Raw genomic sequence first — 19,158 nt, forward strand, 5'->3', positions numbered from 1 at the left:
TAATCCCCCTCTTTCAAAATTCCCACTGTGAACAAATCTAACATTTCTAACAAATTTAACATTCATGATCCTTCACTATATGTATCCCTAAACTACCAACAATAACTATTGTCTATTGTTATTCTCACTGACCTTACTGCCAATATGAAAGTCTTATAGCTAGCTAAATACAATGTTGGAGCCAGTTGTCATGTCTTTGGTTATGCAAACATTTGTTAGTTAGATTGTATTTCTCATTAAATATAATCTAATATAACCCCCCCCCCCCCCCCCCCCCCCATTTTTAAAAGGGTTAAGGTGAAACAGGTTTTAAACAGTTGGTTCAAAGACACTTGGGGTTCCACTTGTGTACATATAGTTCCCTTGTGTGTAAGGGACCCCCTAGATTAGCCTACCTGTTAACCATTAAATATGGACAGCTGAGAATTCTTTCTAAAGGGTAAAGGTGAAACAGGTGTAAAACAGGGTCTTCAAAGACACTCCACACCCACACACCCCAAGGGGGAGAGATAGAGGTACAGATGTAAAGATATGTAATTAACTGAAGGTATTTATTTGAGAAATGTCCAGTCTTTGCTCTTTTCGTCATTACCATGCTAATGATTTCAAGTTGGATTTATTTGTATCTGTTTAAGACACTGAATACATGTTTAGCATATTTACTACATTTATTTAGTATGTTGTTTTTTCTCTGTGAAGTAAGTTCATTTTAAGTTATGTGACTTGTTTTATGTAGATACAACATTTCAGTGTCAACACACAGCAACCAAAAACCTGATCCAATTTCGCACATTCATATTGAGTTTGCAGCATATTTGCAGCAAACAATAGAATGTTCACCAAAACTTTCCAAGATTCTTGACCAGAAGTTCACGCGTTGCCGCAAATGTACAGCAACAGTTTGCCCCAAAACATTTCCCTTTGAAAATATGAGTTTGCTGCAAATTTGCGACAAATTGGCCAAAGGTTTGCCAGAAACAAAGGTTTTGGCAAGGGATTGGTTGGTCTTCCTTTGACCTGAGGAGTGGGGATGATAGCGGTTCTGTTACGGTGAGTGAATGAGGACCCAAAAGCGAATTAACTTAAACAGAGCTTCTTTAATAACCAAACATAGGTAGGCTCAGATAGACCGGCAGATTCCGACAGGACAGGACAAGGTTACAGCAAACATGACGATAGTCTGGTTCAGGCATGAAACACAACAAACAAGAATCCGACAAGGACAGGAACAAAAACAGAGAGAGATATAGGGACCTAATCAGAGGGAAAAAGGGAACAGGTGGGAAACGGGGTGAATGGGTAGTTAGGAGGAGACAAGGCACAGCTGGGGGAAAGAGGGGGAGAAAAGGTAACCTAACAACGACCAGCAGAGGGAGACAGGGTGAAGGGAAAGGACAGAAACACACAACATGACAATACATGACAGGTTCATGGTTTTTCTTTTCTCCGGCCATGTTTCTGAGAACTCTGGAGATGGAGATGAACCTCTGTGTTTGTTAGTCCTCCTCTAAATGCTCCACCACATTGCGCAGTTTGTCAACCAACACTGTGGAACAGAGCCACTTGATTAGGAAACAATAACTGAGAGGACAAATAGGAATCCATTTGGAACAGCTGAAAGAAATGTATGTTCCTGAAAATTCATCATATGCCATTTAGTTGTGTTGCATTACCTCCCGCTGTCGGCCTGTAGAAGCTGTCATAGGAGCGACAGTCGTTGATCAGTTCTCCCAACGGTTGAGGGCAGTCTTCAAGAACGGGTTCAGTATATTTTTCTGTACACACCCTCTGATACACTTCTATGTGTGAGCAGTCTGATCAGAAGGACAAGAGAACAGACATTGAATGATACATTTCTAAATATCACAGAGCAACTACTGCATGCTTATAGAGAGAGAGAAAACCCAACCATGCTATTTTCAGATATACAGTATCACTGTTATTGCTGATAGTATTTGTTACACACAGCCTTTAAATTAATGGAGTTGACACACCTTTGAAGGGAATCTTGCAGGTTGCAATCTCCCAAAGGACAATGCCAAAACTGCAACGAACACAACAATTCAAACAGAGTGAACTCTGAGTATATTTAGTGCCTGCATTACACCAACAGAGAACATTTGAACATACAAAATCATTTCTGTGATTTTGACATTCATTAATTTACAAAAAAGAACATTTGAACACAAAATAATTTCTGTGATTTAGACATTCATTCATTTACAAAAGTGGAGAGTGTGTTGTAAGTCTGATTGGAAGCAGACCTGTACATCTCACAAGCTTTGTTGTAGGGATGGTTGACACTCTCAAGCTGCTGAGGGGAGCTGTAGCATAAGAAGCTCCTCTTCCTGTCCTTAGTCCTCTTCAGCGACGTCTCTGTTTGGGCCAGCTCAAAATCTGCCAGCTGACCACACACAGCAGAACCCAAAACAATTACATTGCGATAGAGTACTGCAACACTGTAAACATGGAACATCAACTACACATTTTCAAAACAACCTCTGCCTCTGTTTAGCAGTGGCCTTACGTTCTGGGCCTGACACATATGGCTGTGTAGAGGACTGCATTGAATCTCATACCTTCACTCTGTACCCAGCATCTACCAGGAACCTGCTGCTGTTGATGCATCCATGCACTTTAAACTTCTTCTCCGACTGGTGCAATCTATAGTGATAGAGATATTAGTTAGTCTTGACAGGGTAGCTCAATGTGATTATGGTACACTTTCTAGTGCTGTGAACTTTGGTGAGAGAGGTACAGGGCACATATCCAGTGTACCTATTATTTTAGTGAAGAAGAAGCAGCACATACTAATAATGGTGGACAGAGGTTTTAGTTGGTGGATTGTAGACACATGAACAGGAATTTAACGTTCCTCTTTCGAATATGGCCAAATTGTACCTGCCATGTTACCTGTGACACTTGGCCATGGCAGGGCTATTAGAGGTGCGACATTATTAGCCAGCTATTGGCGTTGCTTTCCACCACTCTGGTGAAGCCCTTTCATGTGTGGACAAGACACATGACTTTCTACTTTTGGAGAGGTAGAAGGGTAGAGATTAGAAAGGGAAGGTACAGACTATAGATCGATTCTTTATTGTATCGACATAACACATTTATGGCAACAATATGATAGAGGTGGTACTCTTTGTGTCATGTGCAATAGGTGTTGTGACCTGTCTACTTGTGTAGGGTACAGGGTAAAAATATTAATTTCTATGGTGGTATACCTGTAGAGGCCCTGTGCTGCATCCAGACTCATGACAATAAACATCAACCTGTTACCTGTAGAGGCCCTGTGCTGCATCCAGACTCATGACAATAAACATCAACCTGTTACCTGTAGAGGCCCTATGCTGCGCCCAGACTCATGACAATAAACATCAACCTGTTACCTGTAGAGGCCCTGTGCTGCGTCCAGACTCATGACAATAAACATTAACCTGTTACCTGTAGAGGCCCTGTGCTGGGTCCAGACTCAAGACAATAAACATCAACCTGTTACCTGTAGAGGCCCTGTGCTGCACCCAGACTCATGACAATAAACATCAACCTGTTACCTGTAGAGGACCTGTGCTGCATCCAGACTCATGACAATAAACATCAACCTGCTACCTGTAGAGGCCCTGTGCTGCATCCAGACTCATGACAATAAACATCAACCTGTTACCTGTAGAGGACCTGTGCTGCATCCAGACTCATGCCAATAAACATCAACCTGTTACCTGTAGAGGCCCTGTGCTGCGACTAGACTCATGACAATAAACATCAACCTGTTACCTGTAGAGGACCTGTGCTGCATCCAGACTCATGCCAATAAACATCAACCTGTTACCTGTAGAGGCCCTGTGCTGCGACTAGACTCATGACAATAAACATCAACCTGCTACCTGTAGAGGCCCTGTGCTGCATCCAGACTCATGACAATAAACATCAACCTGTTACCTGTAGAGGCCCTGTGCTGCATCCAGACTCATGACAATAAACATCAACCTGCTACCTGTAGAGGACCTGTGCTGCATCCAGACTCATGACAATAAACATCAACCTGCTACCTGTAGAGGCCCTGTGCTGCATCCAGACTCATGACAATAAACATCAACCTGCTACCTGTAGATGCCCTGTGCTGCATCCAGACTCATGCGAGCCTTTCTGTCCCAGGGCAGGTTCCTTTCGGAATCCAGCACCTCTCTCAGACTGCCCTTCTCACAAAACTCCATGACAATGAGGTAGTTTGGATTCGGTCCTACGGGACAATCACGGTAGAGAAGAGGATTATTAAATGCAACAAGGGCACATTATCATCACATTTTGATATCATATTCTGAAATCACATTTTGGTTTGGTGAATGGCGCTGGAGGGGATGGCTGACGTTTTACATGCTCCCAACAAACTGCTATTTTGTTCGTTTTTTTGCGTTATTTGTAAGTTATCTTTGTACTTATTTTGTACATAATGTTGCTGCTACCGTCTTTCATGACCAAAAATAACTTCTGGACATCAGAACAGCGATTACCTACCTCGAACTGGAAGAATATTTTTTCTTTAACTAGTCCGACGCGAAGGATATACTGCCTTCTTGGGAACGGGCCCAAATCCCCGTCATTTATTTGAAGAAAAGACGGATAAAAAGAGGGCGGAAGTCGGGCTGCCTCCTGAGAACTCATAGGCGAGTGAGAAAACTCCCACTGCCATCCGTTCTATTGTTCAACGTGCAATCATTGGAAAATAAAATGGATGACCTACTATCAAGATTATACTACAAACGGGACATTAAAAACTGTAATAACTTTTGTTTCACCGAGTCGTGGCTGAACGACGACATGGATAATATAGAGCTAGTGGGATTTTCCATGCACCGGCAGGCCAGAGAAGCTACGTTTGGTAAGACGAGGGGTGGGGGTTTGTGTCTATTTGTCAATAACAGCTGGTTTGCGATGTCTAACATTAAAGAAGTCTCGAGATATTGCTTGCCTGAGGTAAAGTAACTTATGATAAGCTGTAGACAACACTATCTACCAAGAGAGTTCTCATCTTTATTATTCATAGCCGTCTATTTACCACCCCAAACAGATGCTGGCATTAAGACTGCACTCAACCAGCTGTATGAGGCCATAAGCAAACAAGAAAATGCTCATCCAGAAGCAACGCTCATAGTGGCCGGGGACATTAATGCAGGCACATTTTTACCTATTTTCTACCAGCATGTCACATGTGCAACCAGAGGAAAGAAACTCTAGACCACCTTTACTCGACACACAGAGATGCATACAAAGCTCTCCTCCGCCCTCCATTTGGCAAATCTGACCATAATTCTATCCTGATTCCTGCTTACAAGAAAAAAACTAAAGCAGGAAGTACCAGTGACTCATTCAATACGGAAGTGGTCAGATGACGCAGATGCTACGCTACAGGACTGTTTTGCTAGCACAGACTGGCACAGACAGGAATATGTTCCTGAATTCATCCAATATGTTCCCGAGATTCATCCATGGCATTGAGGAGTATACCATCTCAGTCCTTGGCTTCATAAATAAGTGCATTGACTACGTCGTCCCTACAGTGACCGTACGTACATATCCAAACCAGAAGCCATGGATTACAGGCAACATCCGCATCGAGCTAAAGGCTAGAGCTGCCGCTTTCAAGGAGCGGAACACTAATCTGGACGCTTATAAGAAATTCCGCTATGCCCTCAGACGAACCATCAAACAAACAAAGCGTCATGGGCAGTATGTGGACTACAGGAAATTGTGGGCTGAACAGGTCCCCATTAACATCGACGGGGCTGTAGTGGAGCGGGTTGAGCATTTCAAGTTCCTTGATATCCAAATTACCAATGATCTATCATGGTCCAAACACACCAAGACAGTCTTGAAGAGGGCACAACAACACCTTTTCCCCCTCAGGAGACGAAAAAGATTTTGCATGGGTCCCCAGATCCTCAAAAAGTTATACAGCTGCACCATCGAGACTGTCCTGACCGGTTGCATCACCGCCTGGTAGGGTAACTGCTCGGCATCTGACCGTAAGGCGCTTCAGAGGGTACTGCGTACGGCCCAGTACATCACTGGGGCCAAGCTTCCTGCTATCTAAGACCTATATACTAAGCAGTGTCAGAGGAAAGCCTAAAGAATTGTCAGACTCCAGTCACCCAAGTCATAGACTCTTCTCTCTGCTACCGCACGGCAAGCTGTGCCGGAGCACCAAGTCTAGGACCAAAAGGCTCCTTAACAGCTTCTACCCCTAAGCCATAAATCTGCTGAACAATTAATCCAATGGCCACCAGATGATTTACATTGACCCCCCCCCCCCCTCCCCCCACTGCTGCTACTTGCTGTTTATTATCTATTCATAGTCACTTCACCCCTACCTACATGTACAAATTACCTCAAATAAACCTGTACCAAATCGCATTGACTCGGTACCGGTACCCCCTGTATATAGCCTTTTTATTGTTATTTTATTGTGTTACTATTTAATTTATTTTTTACTTTAGTTTATTTTCTTAACTCTTTCTTGAACTGCACTGTTGGTTAAGGGCCATGTAAGTAAGCATATCACGGTAAGGTTGTATTCGGCACAGGTGACAAATAAAGTTTTGATTTGATATTATGTCCTGATTACATTACATACTCATTATACAGTAACTGTACTTCGCTATGCACATTCTTGCACATATGCGGTTGCCAATTTTCCCTCTGCCACTGACTGACTGCATATGTAGTTCCACTCCATTGCACATCATGGACTGTACATTTGTTTACACATCCATACCATGCACAATTATTTGTTCATTTTTTTGCTGTTCATAGTGTACAGACTGTATGAGGATTCATGTACATTTTTCATCTATATTCTGCTTGTTCATTTGGTTTACTGTGGCAGCACCATTTCACAAAATCAAATTCCGGGTGTACATGATGAATAAAGATGATTGTGATTGTATCCAGTCTCCTATTTGTTCAGCAACTACAGTATTTCACATACTGCAAAAAGAAGCTCACTCACCGCTCTCTTCCTGGACACAGATCCCAAACATTCGCAGGATGTTTGGTGACTCAAAGCGTTTCATAGTCTCCACTTCCTTTTTAAAGACGCTTCTCACCTGACTGTGTGGGACACACGTAGCCCATTAAAACAAATAGATGTTTAGCACCGAAGCTGATATTACAAGAACTCTCTGAGACGTCTTGTATGCTACGCTACATACCTCAGGCTTGTGCCCCTTGAGTAGGTGTATCTTTTGATGGCCACTGTGAATTTGTTGTACTTTCCTTTGAATATCTCTGAATTGTCATTTTTGATGAAGGGCTCTTTGGGCAGGTCGTAGATCAGCTCCTCTGGCTTGATCTCTCTGATGTCTTGATCTAAAATTCTCGGCTTCTTTACTGTCAATGGGAAACACAACAAAGAGATGGCAAGTCATACAGGAACATAACACATCAATAACACAGATAACTAAAGGTCCAACAGGAAAACACACCATCATGCAAAATGCAGTGAGACCATGGAGTGTTTTCCTGGTGTAGGATGTAAACTATGCTGTGTTTTGTAGTGTGTATGAGTTTGTATGAGTGAAACATGAGTGCTTGTGGTATCAAACAAAAATGGAGAAAGGTATAAACCACAAAGGAACGTAGTGCAAATTAAGTAGTGCAGCTAGTAAACACAATTTTTTTTAACCTTTATTTAACTAGGCAAGCCAGTTAATTAAGAACAAATTCTTATTTCAATGACGGCCTAGGAACATTTGGACATTCATCTGTAGAGGCTTACTTACAGGTTTCCAACATGGCTTTGATGTCTTTCATATCTTCTTGGGTGGAGTCCACTTTCTCATGTAGCACTGTGGGATAAATATGCACAATGTCACCTGCTTGAAATTGCTCCCAGTCAAGCCACACACACACACACACACACACACTGCTACATATGGTGTAATCGGCAGGATCAGTGACTGGCCATAAAACAGCCCAGACCTCCTGGCAGTGACCAATGTACACATATACAGGGTGGCTACCTGATTTAAGACCTTGCACTAAAAAGTGCATGGTAGAAGCATCTCACATTTCTGCAGCTCCAGATGATCGATCTCCCTGTCCGCCTTATCCTCTCTCCATCGCGTCTCCTCATTGAATCTCTGCTGTAGCTGCTCTCTGTGATCCACCTGCAGGGCTAGCGACAGCACCTGAGCTGAATCGTATAGGCGCATGGTCAAACTCTCAAACTCTTCTCCCTGCTTGTAGGCCTTCAAGACGCGGTTCATGTATTTGGCGCTAGTGTATTTCTCAACAATGTCCTGGGCATTTTCCAGGGTGAGTTTGAGCTCATGCAGGCTGTTCTCCACAGGGGCGGGGTCTTCCCCCAGCCCCTTTACCATACTCACCGTATCTGCCAAGACTTCTACGCGCTGGGCCAAACGCTGACAGCGCTTTTTATTGGCTTTCACTTCAGCACATAAAGAATAGAGCTTCTTCGCTATGCCCAAGATGGGCTTTATGATGTCCATGGCTGGGGAGAGAGGAGAAGAGACAAAGGTTTAGAAATGCATTAGACAGGTTTTCCCCCCAAACATAGGTCTGAGAATGTCTCTAGCTACAGTATACATTTTTGGGGATTTTTGGGGGGTGTAGATAATTTGTAATATTGCAAAAAGATTGTGGCTTCTATCAATGTAATTGTATAATTTCCAATCCCCCATATATACTTTTTATAAATATATATTTCCTTGAATAATTTCCCTTAATTAACCCTACCTACCCCAAATTGGAGTAAACTAATGGACAACAACACTTAGGCTTCTACATCCAGCTTATACATATTATGTACATTTTACAGACACAGTACATTTGACATTAGTTATCTTTTGTTTGTTTTGAGTCCCCTCTTTCAGCTACCATCAACCCCTCCCATCTATCTCTGAACACTATCCAGTTTCTATTTGCCATATATTTCTCAACTGAGCTGTGACGTTTCACAAAATGTCTGAACCTTTCTATTCTCATAGTTTCTACATATTGTAAATGAAAGATAAACATTTTTGCTAAGAGTATTATTATTTTATAGATCAATTGACTATGACTTTTCAAAACACCCAGCAGTGCTATTTGCACAGAGTTAGCGCCAGGTAAACAAATCTTCAGCCATTCCTGAACCTGCGACCAAAAACAAGCTACATATGGACAGTACCAAAACAAATTATCTAACGATTCTGTCTCTTCGCAGCAAAATCTGCAGAGCTGGGATTGTTGTATCCCCCATACAGTGCATTTGGAAACTATTCAGACCCCTTGACTTTTTCCACATTTTGTTACGTTACAGCCTTATTCTAAAATGTATTAAATGGTTTTTTCCCCCTTATCAATCTATACACAATAACCGTAATGACAAAACAAAAACAGGTTTTTAGAAATGTTTGTACATTTTATTAAAGTAAAAAAACAGAAATATCACATTTACATAAGTATTCAGACCCTTTACTCCATACCTTTGGCAGCGAGTACAGCCTCAAGACTTCTTGGGTATGATGCTACAAGCTTGGCACACCTGCATTTGGAGAGTTTCTCCCATTCTTCTCTGCATATCCTCTCAAGCTCTGTCAGGTTGTATGGGGAGCTATTTTCATGGGGAGCTATTTTCAGGTCATTGGGTTCAAGTCCGGGCTCCGGCTGGGCCACTCAAGGACATTCAGAGACTTGTCCAGAGCCACTCCTGTGTTGTCTTGGCTGTGTGCTTAAGGTAGTTGTCCTGTTGGAATGTGAACCTTCACCACAGTCTGAGGTCCTGAGCGCTCTGGAGCAGGTTTTCTTCAAGGATCTCTCTGTACTTTGCTCCGTTCATCTTTCCCTCGATCCTGATTAATCTCCCAGTACCTGCCGCTGAAAAATATCCCCACCTCCCTGACCAAGGCCCTTCTCCCCTGATTGCTCATTTTGGCCGGGCGGCCAGCTCTAGGAAGAGTCTTGGTGGTTCCAAACTTTTTCTATTTAAAAATGGAGGCCACTGTGTCCTTGGGGACCTTCAATGCTGCAGAAATGTTTTGATACCCTTCCCCAGATCTGTGAATCAACACAGATCTCCCGAGTGGTGCAGCGGTCTAAGGCACTGCATCTCAGTGCTAGAGGCGTCACTACAGACCCTAGTTTGATTCCAGGCTGTATCACAACCAGCCGTGATTGGGAGTCCCATAGGTCGGGGCACAATTGGCTCAGCGTCGTCCAGGGCTAGAGTTTTGTCGGGGGTAGGCCATCATTGTAAATCAGCATTAGTTCTTAACTGACTTGCCTAGCTAAATAAAGATTAAAATATCTCTGAGTTCTATGTACAATTCCTTTGACCTCATGGCTTGGTTATTGCTGACATGTGTAGCCGATGTGAAATTGCTAGCTAGTTAGCGGTGGTGCGCGCTAGTGGCGTTTCAATCGGTGACGTCACTTGCTCTGAGACCTTGAAGTAGTGGTTCCCCTTGCTCTGCAAGGGCCACGGCTTTTGTTGATCGATGGTTAACGATGCTTCGAGGGTGACTGTTGACGTGTGCAGAGCGTCCCTGGTTTGCGCCCAGGTCGGGGCGAGGGGACGGGCGTAAAGTCTATACTGTTACACATGCACTGTTAATTGTGGGACCTTATATAGACAGGTGTGTGTCTTTCCAAATCATGTTCAATCAAAGGTTTCCAAACCATACCAACCCATATTTCCTATAGTGTCACCACAACATTTCAATTGAAGAAGTGTGTTGTTCATAATCATTAGGATATTTTAGCGATCCACAGTACCTTCTAAATTCCCCCGTACGTTCTAAATTCCCCCCAGGCTTCAGAGCTAAACAGTGCAAGAGTTGCCAAACGTCAGCCTCGAAACCTTAATAACTTGGAGAAGATCTCCAAAGAGGACTGGGACAAAATCCCTCCTGAGATGTGTGCAAACCTGGTGTCCAACTACAAGAAACGTCTGACCTCTGTGATTACCAACAAAGGTTTTGCCACCAAGTTCTAAGTCATGTTTTGCAAAGAGGTCAAATACTTATTTCCCTCATTAAAATGCATGGAGCACTATAGGAGAGATACAATTTAGATTTTTCTGTCTGCCTGTTGTGACTGCGTTTGAGCCTGTGGATTACTGAAGAAAAAGCGCAAACAAAACGGAGGTTTTCAGATATAAAGAGAGACTTTAACGAACAAAAGGAACGTTTATTGAATATCTTCTGAGTGCAAACAATGAAGATCATCAAAGGTAAGTGATTAGTTTTCTCTCTATTTCTGACTTGTGTAACTCACAAGACGTTAATCTTTAAACCTATGTAAAATAGTTGTATCTTTTCTGAATTTTTATAATGAGTATTTCTATATTTGAATTTGGCGCTCTGCAATCTCACTGGATGTTGGCCAGGTGGGACGCTAGTGTCCCACATACCCTAGAGAGGTTAAAGAACGTTTATAAAGCATGACATATGGTTATATGATTTTTAACACATTTATGTCGAGTTTACGAAGGCTTTATGAAGCCTTTATAAGCTTACGTCATTTAATGCGGGGCCCTATATAAGATACTGTAAATCTTCACATTTAAATGTATGCTGATATAGACCTACTCATATCAATGGTAATTGCATACCACTTGCAGAAACAAGTTTGATGACCTTCATACTCTATGGTACGATACCTTTTTTAGAGATGTTTTTATCAGCTACATCCACATTCACATGGGTGAGATTGAGAATCTGTGTCAACTTGGTGACTGCTGTAGTAAACTGTTAACTAATGTAGTAAAGGTGAAAGGTAAGTCCATAGAGAATGCCGTCATTGTAAATAATACTTTGTTCAACTGACTTGCTCAACTGACTCGCCTAGAATTTGTTCAACTGACTTGCCTAGTTAAATAAAAGTTAAATCAAATAAAATATGAAGGTCCTTGGGAGGTCAGTCTCAGTAATACATTGGTGTTGAGTATCTCATACTGTAACACCATTGCGAGATGTGCAGAGTTACTCAACCAGTACAGTGCACCTGAAATACTCTATTATCTCGTATACACATGAACACTTTACTTGTGCAAATACTTATGAGACCTTCAAATTGGTGGGTGGGGGGGCTAGATACATACAGTAAAGTGCTTTAATTTCTAAAAAGGTAAAACAGATATGAAACATTTGATCTCTAATCCAAAATGCTGAAGTATAGAGCCAAATAAAAATGTTAGCTTCACTGTCCAGATAAATACGGAGGGAGGCGTGTATATAAATATTTTAAATAATTCACTGAATTTTGGTAAGAATGTGCCCAAAAAGTTGTCAGAATCACTGTTTTCTGAAGATGACATGATCAATAATTGCAATATTTAATCTTCAAACATGTAAAATGGTTATGCAGATGTGAGTATTCGTGGATATAAGATTATTAAAATTATACACAAAGTTATCTTGTAACCTATACAACGTTATTCCATTATCCTATTCACATTTCATAAAACATAGGATTAAAAACCATTACACATAGCTATTCTAAATGAAGGTGTATTCTTACTATGGGGCCATAGCAGATTGGTCTGTTACTAGAATGCCAAAAATATAGATTAATATAAGTGGTCTCAACAAGTGTCACACCCTGATCTGTTTCACCTGTGTTTGTCTCCACCCACCTCCAGGTGTCGCCCATCTTCCCCATTATCCCCTGTGTATTTATACCTGTGTTCCCTGTTTGCCTGTTACCAATTCGTTTTGTTTCGTGAAACTTACCAGCGTTTGTTCCGCTGCTCCTGTCTGTTCTTGCTCCTGTTTTCTAGTCCTTCCCGGTTTTGACCGTTTTGCCTGCTCTGACCCTGAGCCTGCCTGCCGTTCTATACCTTGCCCCACCTCACTGGATTATTGACCCCTGCCTGCCCTGACCCTGACCCTGCCTGCCATTCAGGACCTTTTACACCCTCTCTGGATTACTGACCCCTGCCCGCCCTGACCCTGAGACTGCCTGCCATTCAGGACCTTTTACACCCTCTCTGGATTACTGACCTCTGCCTGCCTTTGACCTGTCATTTGCCTGCCCCTGTACTATAATTAAACTTTTGTTTCTTTGACACTGTCTGCATCTGGGTCATACCTAAAACCTGATAACAGGTCCAACATTGGATTTGATAACATCGTAATGGAAGGTTTATAGTTCTCAAAATTAAAACAGTTAATAGGATAACATTTTATATCATTTTACATGTATAAATACATTTTAAGTGATTGAAGATTAAATATAGCAAAAAAGGATCAAAGCATACTCAGAAAACACAGATTCTGACAGCTTTGATTCTGACAGGACACATTCTTACCACATTTCTGTGAAGAATTTAACATCTTTATGTACCTGGTACACTGGAGTCATTTGGTTGTGTATTCTACATCACTATGTACATTGTAAGATATTACTGGGCATACTACAATAATATTTCATGCTGGTATGGTCAGATGAGAACAGAGTTGTTTGGCGGCCATATTGGAAAAAGGCTTCTGTGGGGTTAATGCGTGGATCCTGTGTTGGTCCTATATCTAAACATATTTCTAAAACCCTGTTCTAGCTGTGTGTGTGAAAAGTTATGATTAACGGGTGAGTAATAACTTGTTGTATACTGACATTGTTTGTCATAGGGTAAAATCCCTATGGGAAAAAAATTATGGGATAGAGGGATGAGTGGTAACGCAGAGAAAGCAACTGTGGAGGAGGAACATTTAATTTGGTATCTTATATGGCCTGAAGAAGGGACCGATCATCCTTTTCCTCTTCATTTCTGTAAGATTGCTCTGTTCTCTGCTATGCTCTCAATCGTGTGTCCTTGGCATGATTTGTCTGTTTGCCTATGGGACTGCTAACTAGGGATAAGCAGAAGTGGCTGACTCACACGAATGGCATGTGAAACACCCCCACACATCCTGGGTCTTTATATAATGTCTGTGAGAACTAAGAGCGAGTTGAATTGGTTTTCCCGTGCATATTGAGACTGGAATGTCTTACAAGTGTTTTTTTCCACCACACTACGAAATTGCTGCAATGCTAAAACGCATTTCCCAAAATCACTACGAGACATCATCACCCCAACTGAGCCCAATGGCCCAGATTTGGAGGCCTTGCTCGTGGATTTATGAGGAATGATTTGAACAAAATGCATTGCTCACAAACACCAGGAAGCAGGCTTTAGGATACCCATACAGGTTTGCCATTAAGTATACAGTTAATTTGAACTTTTAAGGACAGTTAGTATAACAGTTCAGCTACAGAAAAGATCACATCCATCATAAGCAGTTACTGTTCTCTGTTCAACCTAAAATCTATCGTAAGTTTGAAATTAAACATACCTTGAGAGGCTGTTGTTGTTGGGGCAGAGACTTCAATGACTTTTGAAACTGAAAGGAGACCACACCCTTTATGTTCACTGACGCTGGTTTGTCTTGAGCTCCTCCTACAACACCACTACAACATACAATAGGCTACAGCTGTGCACTTCCTCGGTTTATTTCAGTTCAGGTCTGCTTATCTAATTTCTTTCTTAACAATAGTGATTGCCTGCTAAAACACAGTATAGCATGCCACGTACCTACTTGCTTAAACAAGGGACCCCAAATGACCAAATGTTTAAATAAATGTATTTTGTCCAATCAATCAAAAGTTATGAAATATGTAAAAAATAGCACTGAGCGTGCAGTGGGAAGGTGACAGTGGTGTAAATACTTACAGTGGCTTGCAAAAGTATGCACCCCCCTTGGCATTTTTCCTATTTTGTTGCATTACAACCTAGAATTAAAATGAATTTTTGGGAGGTTTGTATCATTTGATTTACACAATATGCCTACCACTTTGAAGAAACAAACAAGAAATAAGACAAAAAAATAATACTTGAGCATGCATAACTATTCACCCCCCCAAGTCAATACTTTATAGAGCCACCTTTTTCAGCAATCACATCTAGAAGCTTGGCACATCTAGCAACCGGGATTTTTGCCCATTCTTCAAGGCAAAACTGCTCCAGCTCCTTGAAGTTGGATGGGTTCCACTGGTGTACAGCAATATTTAAGTCATACCACAGATTCTCAATTGGATTGAGGTCTGGGCTTTGACTAGACCATTCTAAGACATTTAAATGTTTCCCCTTAAACCACTCAAGTGTTGCTTTAGCAGTATGCTTAGGGTCATTGTCCTGCTGGAAGGTGAACATCCGTTCCAGTCTCAAATCTCTGGAAGACTGAAACAGGTTTCCTTCAAGAATTTCCCTGTATTTTGCACCATCCATCATTCCTTCAATTCTGACCAGTTTCCCAGTCCCTGACAATGAAAAACATCCCCACAGCATGATGCTTCACTGTGGGGATGGTGTTCTCGGGTTGATGAGATGTGTTCGGTTTGCGCCAGACATAGTGTTTTCCTTGATAGCCAAAAAGCTCAATTTTAGTCTCATCTGACCAGAGTACCTTCTTCCATATGTTTGGGGAGTCTCCCACATGCCTTTTGGCAAACACCAAACGTGTTTGCATATACATTTTTTGGAGCAATGGGTTTTTGTTCAAAGTTTCTGATATTTTTTATTACCCAACCCTGATCTGTAGTTCTCCACAACTTTGTCCTTGACCTGTTTGGAGAGCTCATTGGTCTTCATGGTGCTGCTTGCTTGGTGGTGTTGTAGTCTTTGGGGTCTTTCAGAACAGGTGTATATATACTGAGATCATGTGACACTTAAATAAAGTCCACCTGTGTGTAATCTAACTAATTATGTGACTTCTGGAGGTAATTGGTTGCACCAGATCTTATTTAGGGGCTTCATAGCAAAGGGGGGGAATACATATGCATGCACCACTTTTCCGTTTTCTGGAAAAACGCCAAGGGGGATGAATACTTTTGCAAGGTACTGTAAGTAACAGTACTTAAAAGTACTACTTAAATTATGTCTGAGTGTTGGAGTGTGCCAGTCTGACCGTAAATAAAATAAAAACACAAATTGTGCAGTCTGCTTTGCTAAATATAAGAAACCTTATGAATAGCATTTATTTTAACTTCATAGTTTTACTCTTTTACAATTGAGTACTTTGGCCCCATCCAGGAGAAGCTTAGAGTCGATATGATCCTCCTTAAGGGTCCAACGCACACTACGCATTCTAAAATTTGAGCCACACAAAAGAAAGCAGAACTAAATAGAAAACAACGCTGTGTTTGCTAAAAGTGGAGCGGAACCCAAAGTATTGTTTGCTGTAGTACGGGGGCATCTTAAAACCGTTGTACATTTGGTCCTGTCATCTTTTGTTTCAGTATGGGAACAACGAGCTTGTGCTGTTCTTGGTTAGGATAAAGTTTACATTCTATGTAAAAAGGGTTATATAAAAATTGTCAAAGCACTTAGCACTAGTACAGTACAAATATATACCTTCAAGGCTTTGCCTCGGAAAATGATATAAATAACTTTATTACAGAAACCTTAGATAGTAAAAAAAACATTACTCCAGAAATCCATTTGAGAGTTTTCACACCAAACTATTGGTTTTGGCGTGCAAGACCAGAACTGTGGCCCTTCTCTGACCCATTCTGGGTAATATACTGGCCAGGGGGACAAGCACTCGCCAGGTACATTATGCCTTTCTTGCTTGCTCTTTCCCAACAATGCCGTAAGCAATATCAGTAGTAGTATATAATTTAAAAACGTACAGTAGAGCAAAAACATATGAGTAATAGAAATAAGAACATGAGAAAGTAAGCTAAATTACACAGTCAGTTCCAGGGTCAGTCCCAATACCATATTTACAATGTGCAGGGATACTGGAATGATAGGGTTAGATATGTGTAGTAGGGGCCTCCCGAGTGGCACAGTGGTCTAAGGCACTGAATCGCAGTGCTAGCTGTGCCACCAGAGATTCTGGGTTCGAGTCCAGGCTCTGTTGCAGCCGACCGCGACTGAGAGACCCATGGGCCGGCGCACGATTGGCCCAGCGTCATCCGGGTTAGGGGAGGGTTTGGCCGGCATGGATGCTCTTGTCCCATCGCGCACTAGCGACTCCTGTGGTGAGCCGGGCGCAGTAATCACTGACACAGTCACCAGGTGTACAGCGTTTCCTCCGACACATTGGTGGGGCTGGCTTCCGGGTTAAGCGGGCATTGTGTCAAAAAGCTATGCAGCTTGGTTGGGTTGTGCTTCAGGGGACCCACGGCTTTTGACCTTAACCGCTCATGAGTCAGTGCGAGAGTTGCAGCAATGAGTAACTACCATGACTGTAACTACCATGAAATCCATGAAATCCAAAAGAGGTAAAAAAAAGAAGATGTGTAGTAAGGTGACTAGGTGGTGCAGCTGTATAACTTTTTGAGGATTTGAGGAACTATGCTAAATCTTTTGAACCTTCTGATTGGGAAGCGGCGCTGTAGTCCACGATCAGGTCACTGACCGCCTCCCTGTAGATCATCTCATCGTCATGGGTGATCAGGCCTGCCATTCTGTACCTCTTGACACTGCCCTGGATTACTGACCCCTGCCTGCCCTAAACTTGAGCCTGTCTGCCGTTCTGTACCTTACGGACTCTGCCCTGGATTACTGACCTCTGCCTGCCCTTGACCTGTCGTTTGCCTGCCCTGTTTCGTAAATAAACATTTATTTCAAACTCGGGGTCTTATCAGACCTCAGGATATATATATACACACACACACACACATACATTTGAAGTCGGAGGTTTACATTCACCTTAGCCAAATACATTTAAACTCAGTTTTTCACAATTCCTGACAAGTAATCCTCGTAAGAATTCCGTCTTAGGTCAGGTAGGATCACCACTTTATTTTAAGAATGTGAAATGTCAGAATAATAGCAGAGATAATGATTTATTTCAGCTTTCATTTCTTCCATCACATTCTCAGTGAGTCAGAAGTTTACAGACACTCAATTAGTATTTGTTAGCATTGCTTTTAAATGGTTTAACTTGGGTCAAACTTTTCAGGTATCTTTCCACAAGCTTCCCACAATAAAATGGGTGAATTTTGGCCCATTTCTCCTGACAGAGCTGGTGTAACTGAGTCAGGTTTGTAGGCCTCCTTGCTCACACATACATTTTCAGTTCAGCTGACACATTTTCTATAGGATTGAGGTCAGGGCTTTGTGATGGCCACTCCAATACCTTGACTTTGTTGTCCTTAAGCCATTTTACCACAACTTAGTGTATGTAAACTTCTGACCCACTGGAATTGTGATACAGTGAATTATAAGTGAAATAATCTGTCTGTAAACAATTGTTAGAAAAATATATCCTAACCGACTTGCCAAAACTATAGTTTTTTAACAAGAAATTTGTGGAGTGGTTGAAAAACGAGTTTTAATGACTCCAACCTAAGTGTATGTAAACTTCTGACTTCAACTGTATATATACAGTGGGGCAAAAAAGTATTTAGTCAGCCACCAATTGTGCAAGTTCTCCCACTTAAAAAGATGAGAGAGGCCTGTAATTTTCATCATAGGTACACTTCAACTATGACAGACAAAATGAGAAAAAAAATCCAGAAAATCACATTGTAGTTTTTTTAATGAATTTATTTGCAAATTATGGTGGAAAATAAGTATTTGGTCACCTACAAACAAGCAAGATTTCTGGCTCTCACAGACCTGTAACTTCTTCTTTAAGAGGCTCCTCTGTCCTCCACTCGTTACCTGTGTTAATGGCACCTGTTTGAACTTGTTATCAGTATAAAAGACACCTGTCAACAACCTCAAAACAGTCACACTCCAAACTCCACTATGGCCAAGACCAAAGAGCTGTCAAAGGACACCAGAAACAAAATTGTAGACCTGCACCAGGCTGGGAAGACTGAATCTGCAATAGGTAAGCAGCTTGGTTTGAAGAAATCAACTGTGGGAGCAATTATTAGGAAATGGAAGACATACAAGACCACTGATCATCTCCCTCGATCTGGGGCTCCACGCAAGATCTCACAATACTTATTTTCCACCACAATTTGTGTTACAGCCTGAATTTAAAATGGATTAGACTGAGATTTTTGTCGTCACTGGCCTACACACAATACCCCATGATGTCAAAGTGGAATTATGTTTTCAAAAAGGAAAAGCTGAAGTGTTGAGTCAATAAGTATTCAACTCCTTTCTTATAGCAAGTCTAAATAAATTCAGGAGTAAAGATATATTTAACAAGTCTC

General features: G+C 41.7%; 1 protein-coding gene and 1 long non-coding RNA gene across 4 annotated transcripts; one reads left to right on the top strand and one right to left on the bottom strand.

Annotated features, from left to right (window-relative positions):
• The first annotated feature begins 903 nt into the window (after nt 1-903).
• LOC149985173 (uncharacterized) lies at nt 904-4,143 on the top strand. The gene is made up of 2 exons (XR_016487589.1): nt 904-1,039; nt 1,427-4,143. It is a non-coding gene; the product is annotated as an uncharacterized LOC149985173 (long non-coding RNA).
• On the bottom strand, nt 1,078-14,585 carry LOC110493207 (mixed lineage kinase domain-like protein). 3 transcript variants are annotated; one of them, XM_090204117.1, is made up of 12 exons: nt 14,337-14,444; nt 8,391-8,515; nt 8,072-8,197; nt 7,785-7,850; nt 7,215-7,392; nt 7,013-7,113; nt 4,111-4,246; nt 2,580-2,664; nt 2,265-2,404; nt 1,995-2,044; nt 1,674-1,814; nt 1,078-1,546 (listed from the first exon to the last, which is right to left on the bottom strand). In XM_090204117.1, exons 4-12 carry the CDS (start codon nt 7,813-7,815, stop codon nt 1,497-1,499), a joined length of 912 nt encoding a protein of 303 aa, XP_090060243.1. In that variant the 5' UTR covers nt 7,816-7,850; nt 8,072-8,197; nt 8,391-8,515; nt 14,337-14,444; the 3' UTR covers nt 1,078-1,496. The 3 variants fall into 3 exon arrangements, with proteins under 3 accessions (XP_090060243.1, XP_090060242.1, XP_036808320.2); XM_090204116.1 differs by having other exon boundaries at nt 8,072-8,192; nt 14,337-14,440; XM_036952425.2 differs by having other exon boundaries at nt 8,072-8,515; nt 14,337-14,585.
• Nucleotides 14,586-19,158: the final 4,573 nt, after the last annotated feature.

The sequence above is a fragment of the Oncorhynchus mykiss genome, chromosome 2, assembly GCF_057628025.1.
Source record: "Oncorhynchus mykiss isolate SJ-2025 chromosome 2, ASM5762802v1, whole genome shotgun sequence".
Classification (NCBI taxonomy): Eukaryota; Metazoa; Chordata; class Actinopteri; order Salmoniformes; family Salmonidae; genus Oncorhynchus; species Oncorhynchus mykiss.

Bases quoted from the DNA above. Each gene is read 5' to 3' on its own strand.
- LOC110493207 (XM_036952425.2), bottom strand. From the start codon at position 8,513: ATGGACATCATAAAGCCCATCTTGGGCATAGCGAAGAAGCTCTATTCT. The intron at 2,045-2,264 runs GTCTGCTTCCAA...TGTTCGTTGCAG, and splicing joins AAAGCTTGTGAGATGTACAG to TTTTGGCATTGTCCTTTGGG. The intron at 1,547-1,673 runs GTAATGCAACAC...TCTGTTCCACAG, and splicing joins CTACAGGCCGACAGCGGGAG to TGTTGGTTGACAAACTGCGC.